Here is a 9,486-nt window from a genome sequence, read left to right on the forward strand (position 1 = left end):
TAAATTGCTGGTATGAGCCCTTTCCATGGTTAATTTTCATCCAAAAGTACATCTATAAAACCAATTAAACATCTCTTTCATATAATTTGAATGACTCTTTCCTCCATGCCTTGTGTTTTTAAAATATACTCCCCTAGCTCGATCGTGAGATTTCTCCATGCCTTGAGTGCTCCACATTTCAAGAGAACCATACTCATTCATGTAATATGCACCATGGGCATACAATATCTGTTGCAAAAGTATTGATAAATTTAGTGAATAATAATCAATCATTTTAAAAATTGAACAAAAAAATTTGTATATCTTTACCATGTAATGAGTAAGGTTACTTCCACCCCAAGTATCCACCATGGCCTTTGTGAAATTTTATAATATTTCTTGAAATTTTTTTCGATCCTCTATAGTTGTGCTACTTTTTCTTATTATTTTGACAAGCTTGTTGAATTCGGACCAAACTCTCTTGCAAAGGACTACAAGGCTCAGATTTGTGTAGTCGAATGTCGTGCATTTACATAAATCTTATCATAAGTCCCAGGGCTTTAAAGAACGGTACTTGACTTTTTATGGTTTCTCTAAAAAATGTTTTGCTTTAAATCCGCTCATGGATACCTGTTATGCCACTTCATAATCCATACTAGAGCTCTTTTTGTCAATAGCAATTTGCACATTGCCACCGTGGCGGTCAATTGAGTTGAGTAGCTCTTCTATTTTCCAAAGAGCTACATGCTGTCTCTCTTTGCCTTGCATTTTAAAAGCATAATCAATGTGATACTTGTGCAAACAATCAAAGACATGCATGAATGCATGCAAAGTACAAAAGTCAAAATTTTTTAGATTGAAAGGAATAATATGATTCCATTCTGAGTCTTTCAAATGCCTATTTGGTTCAACAAGAATATTAACAGACATAACACCACCAACCCAATTGTCAATGTCACCATTTACTAGGTCATCTTCATCAACATGATTCTCTAGCATCCTCTTTTTGCTTGCCTTTTCTTTCTTGTACTTAACCGTTCTCATGGAAAATGGACAAGGATTTAGACTATTAGTACTCTGTCGACAGCCAAGCATGCACTTTATTGTCATCAAGTCACCTCCCATATGCCAGTTGACTATATAAGAGCCCTTACCCTCTACTTATAATTTTTGTCCCATAATCTGTGCTTTCATGACATTGGTAATCCATGGTATCATTTAAAACACCCAAGCTAGCACCTCATATGTCTCTTTTAGTACCTCAAATGCCCCAAGTCACCATATCTCCCTTTCAGACTGAACACTAAAAGAGGGAAAATTTATCTTAGAATGTGGAAGTAAACTCTTTGCATATATCATTGCCTCATTCATGAGTGTGATATTCATTCTCTCTAATCTTTTTCCTTTCACAATCTGACACTCATCCAATTTTATCACAAAACTCACCTTGTCACCTTGCATGTGGAAAATAGAAGTATGTGAGTCTGGTTGCTCCAAAAAAAATTCTAGTAGCGTTCTAGTATACAACTTCATAATTCAAGGCCCATTTTATGCTCAAATGGTTCCCGATGGGGAAAAGGCAATTGAACTTTGTTTAACAAGTGTTTGGTTTGTCTGCAAAACAATTGTTCCTACTACAAGTTTATCCTCTCTAACATGCATATTTGTAGTAGAGTCAGATAAGAGGGAACATATAGATCTAATCTCATAGGATTAGGTTGATGCAGAGCTGATGGTAAAAATCTATCTTGCCATGAAGGGCTCCATCGTTCCATAAGTGAAAAATGTAATTTTTCCTTAGAATAAAAAATATGCATGCCTCCTCTCTTCCTTTTTGTTGATTGCCAAAACTTGAAAGTTCTACCCCTCATATTTGAAGCCTTCTAACCCTTTTGAGGGCATTTTTCTCTTTAGAGAAGGAGTCTAGAATAAGGCACTGCTAAAGACAAATGAAAAATTGGATTTGATCAACCAAAGATTAGAATAACAAATTATGCAAGGATTCTCTACATCATATTATGGATTTCTTAATAGTTAAGTTCATATTCAAGTCAATAGATGCCATAAGAAGAGTATGGTTTTTGCATGGTTGAAGCCTTTGGGTCATCTTTACCTTTCGAGCCTCGACGGGAAGCACCATGGGGAGAGACTGTTTCACAGGTAAACGAACCTGCAAGGAGTGGGGCTTCTTCCAGGTCTGTGACTCCAATACTCTTGGAGATGGTGGCTATTTATGTGGCTTGAACCCTCTGACCACCGTTTTAAGAGTTTTGCTTGAATTTACCAACTGCCTTCAGTTGCATGTGTAGATAAAATTGTGTACTTGGTCATTGTCCCTCTCCTCCGATTCTTCCCTTGAAGACTTTAACCCTGGACTTGGGCTATCTATATTTTTATTTTTAAAAATATTTTGTGGGTTTTGACTAACTTTAAGCTTTTTTAATTCTGAGAGAAAAATACATTTTTCACTTAGCAAATTCACGCTTGCCAACTTGACTATACAATTATTTTTAATGGTACGCCTTCCTGCAAAGTTTTAATATCCAAGTCTAAATTTCTCACACACCCGTGCAATAGAATCCCGTAAGATTTGGTGTCTTTCTACTTTACCTCATATAGTTGGTTGATTGTACGCCACTCCATTGGGGGAAACCCCACTATGAATGAATGACTTTTTGAGCATATCCTAGTTTAAGAGAGGATATGGTGAATATAAGGGCTCAAGCTATGTTGATCGCAACACAAAGAGCATATCTATTATGGTGCCTAAGGACAAGCTGTGACCTTTTGCTTCACTCCAACCATGTTGAAGCATGGTACCAAAGAACAATTCGAGGCTTTACTTCATCCATGGATGATTTTTTCATGTTAGTTTTGTTAAGAAGCTAAAATTTTATATTCATATCAAAAGTCTGTATGACTTAATAAAAATACACACTTGAAACATTCACCAGCGTTTGAAAATTCTATGCAAAAAATTTTAGAATTTTGGCAAGATTTACAGTTTTTTACTTCAAAATTGAAAAGAAAATATATAAAAGTGTACTACATTCTGTCAATATTTTGAAACTAAAAAATGAGCTCAATACACTTTTGCCAAGATTTTATTTAATATATAAAAGCATAGCTTCGATAAAAACATCCATAGCTTCATCCCAACCATGTCGAAGCTCATGATTAGGCAATTGGAAAGGCATACGACAGTGCCATTGTCTAGCTTTGATGGAGAGGATACCTTAGCCAAGCCAACTTAATCTTGTTCCTTTATTGCCGAAGCTGCTTTTCCACAATCTATGGCCGGAGGGACAATGGAGCTATACCAAGTCAAGCAAGATGGAGCTGGGAGGTATTGCCCATCATAAGAAGAGAGACATCATGGTGTCTTGATCTAGTAGTAATCACAAAGCAACCAATGGAATAATGTTAAGGGAGAAGGGTTACATTTGTACAGAGAGAAACCTTCAACTTTCCACCTCAGAAGAATTTTCCTAGATTTAAGGCAAAAATCTATATTATATATAATTGACATTATTCCCTCTCTAGAACTAGACATGCTCTCTCTACACGTTTCACCTCCAATATGAATTTTGAAGAAGAGGCAAAGTTTCTAGAATGGTCGCCCTTTCCCCACTGAGCCAACTCCATATGCCTATGCTTAGTCTCTTATGAGGTATAGACTATCTAGATTTGGCAAGTGGCCCAATCCCTCAACACTTGAGTTAGGCATGGTGCTTTGAATAAGGCCAATATAGAAGTATGAGATCATGGATAGTAGGACATTGCCACACCAACTTAGCTTAGTAATTGATTTGACCAGAGATGAATTTTTTGAAGCCTGACTTGAGGGAGATGAGGATGTTAAGAGAAGATATGGTTAATATTAGGGTGGCTCAAGCTATGTTGATCGGAACACAAAGAGCATATCCATTATGTCTAAGAACAAGCCGAGCTTTTGCTTTACTCCAACCATGTTGAAGGTCATGATTAGGTAGTTGGAAAGGCGTACCTAAATTATGACACCTAAGAACAAGCCGAGGCTTTGCTTCACCCCAACCATGTTGAAGCTCATGATTAGGTAGTTGGAAAGGCGTACAATAGTGCCATTGTCTAGCTTTAATGGAGAGGATACCTTACCTAAGCCAACTTAATCTTGTTCCTTTATTGCCCAAGCTGCTTTTCCACACTATGTGGGTGGAGGGACAATGGAGCTATACCAAGTCAAGCAAGATGGAAGTGGGAGGTGTTGCCCATCATAAGAAGAGAGACATCATGCTGTCTTGATCTAGTAGTAATCACAAAGCAACTAATGGAATAATGTTAAGGGAGAAGGGTTACATTTGTATATAGAGAAACCTTCAACTTTCCACCTCACAAGATTTTCCTAGATTTAAGGCAAAAATCTATGCTATATATAATTGACATCATGCTCTCTCTAGAGCTAGACATTCTCTCTCTACATGTGTCACCTTTAGAAAGCTTCCAATATGAGGTTTAAAAGAATTGAAGAAGAGGCAAAGTTTTTGCCCCTACTAATTAATGGCCCACCCATCTCCCCTTCCCTCACTCAAACACCCCATCTCGCAAGCCAATAGCAAAGACCTTTGATGAAAAAACATGATGGGAAAATAAGCAAACGAGAGCTTGCCAGGATTATAGAGAAACTTAGCATTATAAAGACGGGACCGTTTCATTTTGCTGAATCTAGATTCTGCACAAAGACATTGCATTCGGTATTTGTGCTGCAGCAACTCACCAAACATTTTTCTCAACAAATCACAAAACTTGGGGAAGGTCTTTTAGAGAATTTGCACTATTCTGTAGGATTTCTCTGAACACTCACACGAATCCCTACTTGTACAACTAAGATATGCAAAATTTACGAAATTTGAAAGTTGCAAAGATAAAAGCTATTTTTTTTGTTTGTGTTGTACTGAAATTGGAAGTGCCAATACCACCCCCATACGGGGTGAGCAAGATTTATAAAGCCCTAAGCTGTCCTTGGGGCTTGAACTCAGGACCGGTGCATACACATCGACAAGTTTTAAGCTGGGTTCACACCACCTGCTCTCCATCCTTCAAAAGGTGGTCTTGGCCTAAATTGGAAAGATGAGCCCGGATGGTGGCCCAGGAAGGCCACCCACTGCATGGTTGACTCTCGGATTGGCCCATTCCATGTTGTTGAACCGCAATTATGCCAATCATAGGTTGGTGACATAAAATTAGCAGCCTGATGACCACCAATCACACGTGTAATTGTGATGACCAGAGTGTGGAGGAGGGTGATGACCAGAGTGTGGTGTGGTGCTGACCAACTAACTGTGTTACAAACGCCTGCAGGCAAACTTTGCAGCTGTTTCTCCCTCTCCAGTACCTTCCTGTCCAGTGTCCTCCGTCTTTTCGCAGCGTGACTATGGTGCTCTGGCGAGCATACGCTTTGATCCCTCGCATCATAAGCTTAAACAAGGTACCTTGTGATCGTCCTCCGTGGATGGTTCACCGCTTGTTATCATGCTTACAGGTGAGCTGCCCGGCTTCCTTCTGTCCTGGCCTTTCGCTGGTCGATTCTGGCTTGTCAAGCGGTTGCAAGAGAGACAGGCGAGTACTCTTGCACTCTTTCAGCAAGGTATCTGCACGTCCGGTGGAATGCGGCGTGCATGCCTATTTGCTTCATCAATACAAGAGCAAGAACATAACCCGTTGGGTTGCAAACCTGAAAGAAAAGTATACGCCCCCCGAACCGCTACAAAGCCATATGATCGTGGTTTGTGGAAGGGAACCCTAGATGGACTGGATCAACCTGGTTTTGATGGTGATATTGGAACTTTGGCTTCTTTATTGGTTTGTTCTGGTCATGCCAAGGCTTTATTGGATGGCAAACGTGTTCACAATCAAATTATTAAAAGAGGACTCCAGGAAAACCTGCTCTTGGGTAATCTTCTTGTACAGATGTATAGCAACTGCCGAGCGCTGGAGCATGCACGGGATGTTTTTATCAGAATGCCCCAGCGGGATGCGTTTGCGTGTAGTTTTATGATGAGAGCGTATGCCCAGCATGGCTTTGGTGAGGACGCCCTTCAAGTCTTTGAACAAATGCAACAGGAAGGAATCATACCAAATAAGTTTATTTTTATCAGCATATTCTGTGCATGTGCTAGCCAAGCAGCCATAGTAGAAGGCCAGCGAATGCATGCCCGCATCACTGGCACTGAATTTATGTCAGATATAGCTGTGTATACATCCATACTTGACATGTATGGTAAGTGCGGTAGCCCAGAATATGCAAGATGGATCTTCAATAGAATGCCTGAGCGAGATGTAGTTGCTTGGAATGCCCTACTGGCAGCCTATTTGCAGCATGGCCAAGGCAAGGATGCCCTGAAATTGTTTCAACTAATGCAACAAGAAGGAATAACTCCAAGCAAAGTCACATTCATACACATTTTTGAGGTATGTGCCACCGAGATGGCTTTGATAGAAGGCAAGCAAATGCACAGCTGTATCCTGGACAGTGAAGTTGAATCAGACATTATGGTCGGGACTGCTCTTGTCATCATGTATGGCAAGTGTGGCAGTATTGAATGTATGCAAAAGATGTTTCGCAAAATGGCACAGAGGGATGAGGTCCTGTGGAATGCCATGATTGCAGCTTGTGCCCAGAATGGTCAGGTAAACGATGCCCTTAAACATTTTGAGCAAATGCAACATGAAGGAACTATGCCAAACAGGTTCATATATTCCAGCATTCTCTCTGCATGTGCCAGTCAGGTGCTGCATGCAGAGGGCAAGCAAATGCATGCTCGCATAACCTGTGTTGGATTTGAGCTGGATGTTGTTGTTGGGAATGCCCTTGTCAACCTGTATGGAAAACTCGGTCTTTTGGAGGATGCATGCAATGTATTTGACAAGATGATTGATCGGGACCTGGTCTCATGGAATGCCATGATTGCAGCTTATGCCCAGCATGAGCACTCCAAGGGTGCCCTTCAAGTCTTTGACCAGATGCAGCAGGAGGGATTTGTGGTTGACAAGGTCACCTTTGTGAACATTCTATCTGTGTGCACCGGTAAAGAAGTCCTAAGTGGGGGGAAGATTTTACATGCCTACATTGTAGGCAGTTGTATCGATTCAGATGTTACTGTGGGGAATGCACTGTTGAACATGTATGGCAAATGTGCCAGCTTGGATTGCATGCGTGTGCTTTTTGACGAAATGCCAGAGCGAAATTTGGTCTCATGGAATACTGTAATTTCACTGTACGCTCAGGATGGAAAAAACAAGGATGCGCTTCAACTTTTTGAACAAATACAAGAGAAAGGGATAATTCCAGACAAGCTAACCTTTACCAGCATCCTTTCTGTATGTGCTAGCCAGGGAGCCCTCGCAGAAGGTAGGTGGTTGCATGACTACCTTACGAGCAGTGGGTTTGAGGCAGACTACATCGCAGGGAGCGCCCTTATAAACCTTTATGGCAAATGCGGTATCCTGACAGATGCAAGGATGCTGTTTGATAGTATGCTTGATCATGATGTCGTAATATGGAATGCAATGATAGCCACATATGCACACAATGGTCAAGGTAAGGATGCCCTTCATCTTTTCAATCAAATGCAGCGAGGAAGAGTAAAACCAACCAGTGTCACCTTCATTAGTGTTCTCTTTGCATGTAGCCACACAGGTCTGGTTGACGAGGCTTGCCGCTATTTTGATTCTATGGTTAAAGAGTACTGCATTACACCTGCAGTCGATCATTACAACTGCATGATCGACGTCCTTGGAAGGGCTGGACGACTAGATGAGGCAGAAGAACTACTGAATAAGATGTCAGTAGTACCTACTGTGGCTTCATGGATGAGCTTGCTAGGAGCGTGCAGAAACCAAGGAGATGTCGCACGAGGGGAACGCATTGCAAAGAAGGTGTTCCACTTGGATCCTGAAAATCCATCACCTTATGTGATGCTGTACAATATCTATGCTGCAGTTGGCAGGGAAGATGATGCATTAAAGGTGATTGATATGCTGAAGAACCGGCATTTAAGGCAGCAATCAGGCTGCAGCTTCCTGATGGTAGAAGGGAGAAGGCACGAAGTCCTTGCTGGCTATCGAGTGTATCCAGAAGAAGAGATATATGTGGCTCAGTGCAAAGGCATTTGATGATAGAGAAAGGTTTTGTTTCAGCTTAAAAAGCTGGGACTATTTTTACGTGCAGATTGCCAATCACCCTTATGATTGCCATTCTTCTACCCAATACATTGGCAAGCTGGGTGACATTATTGGCACACTTTTAATTCACTGGGTACATTGAACAAAATGTATAGATTGCCGTTTGCCTGGCAAAGTAATCCGCAAACTCACATCTTTCTAATAATTAATTGAAACCGTTTGTGTGGTTTCTTGGAATTAGGACCATAATATATGCATACAAAACCAGATGTCTTGCTCAGAAGGGGGATTGGAAGTGAGTTGAGACCTTACTCAGTTGGGTCAATGTGAAAGGCAAAATCTCTTATGTCGAAGGACTGCAGCTTGCAAAAAATATTTTTGAGATGAGGTTTGATGCTCATACTTCAAAAACATACAAAGGGGCTGTTTGGTGACTATGATAGAGCCTTCGAAGCCTACTGAGGCTACAAAGTGACCAAGTGCAGATTGTTAATGTGCTTGTCCTAATGATTTTTAGTGAACTTCAACCTATCCTTCTTCCATTTGAAGGTGATAGAGGGACATAGAAGCATGACATGTGCTAGAGAGGTACATTGGAACATGATGGAGGTATCATTAAGTTGCAACATCACAAAATGGTTTTATATTCAATGCTTATGCCTGAAAAGCGCAGATTGGGCTTTCTTCCAATTTGAGTGTTGTGCAGAGTGGATGACCCAGTGGATGACAATTGCAAGAAGGCCATTGGATCGACGCCTTTGCATCTATGAGAATTGTTTCTGATGTGCAGCTTAGACTTCATGGGGTCATTTAAGAGCGTAACTCAAACAAAGATAACATAGACAAAAGGCTACGTTACTAAGTATGCGGAAGCAAAGTCTCTAAGTAATAACACATCCATGAGCATGTCAAAGTGTATGGCAAGGTTCCTTTACCAAAACATCACCTGCATATTATATGCTGAATTCAATTTGTCACATCAAGGATCACTTCATCAACTACATGATGTAGTCACTCGTGAAGAAATTCCTAACCTAGGATAAAAGACTTACAATTTATTATCCAATCCATAGATAAAATCCCCAAAGCAATCCTCATGATGAGAGTGAAAACCAAAATGTGAAAACCAAAATGATGGGCACTCAAGCCGTAAACAACCTTCTGATGAATGAACCAATCACCTTTCCAATTGTCATTTAGGCAATATTCAATGGTATCACTAGAATCTTTGATACGAAATTTTTGTGTTGCACTAGAGAATAAAGGCAAAGGAACCCTTGGTACAGCAGTTGGGGCAGCTTCTTAAAGCAGTAGATATATATCTTAAACCTTGTTGGTGTCAATCTA

General features: G+C 40.6%; 1 protein-coding gene across 1 annotated transcript; it reads left to right on the forward strand.

Moving 5' to 3' along the window:
- The first annotated feature begins 5,327 nt into the window (after positions 1-5,327).
- On the forward strand, positions 5,328-8,233 carry LOC147889777 (pentatricopeptide repeat-containing protein At3g53360, mitochondrial-like). The gene has a single exon (XM_087391657.1). The coding sequence runs from the start codon at positions 5,488-5,490 to the stop codon at positions 8,128-8,130; it is 2,643 nt and encodes an 880-aa protein (XP_087247783.1). The 5' UTR covers positions 5,328-5,487; the 3' UTR covers positions 8,131-8,233.
- The last annotated feature ends 1,253 nt before the right edge of the window (positions 8,234-9,486 follow it).

Source organism: Dipteris shenzhenensis, chromosome 20 (assembly GCF_047967505.1).
Source record: "Dipteris shenzhenensis isolate YYH24624 ecotype China chromosome 20, Dip_SZ_1.0, whole genome shotgun sequence".
NCBI lineage: Eukaryota > Viridiplantae > Streptophyta > Polypodiopsida > Gleicheniales > Dipteridaceae > Dipteris > Dipteris shenzhenensis.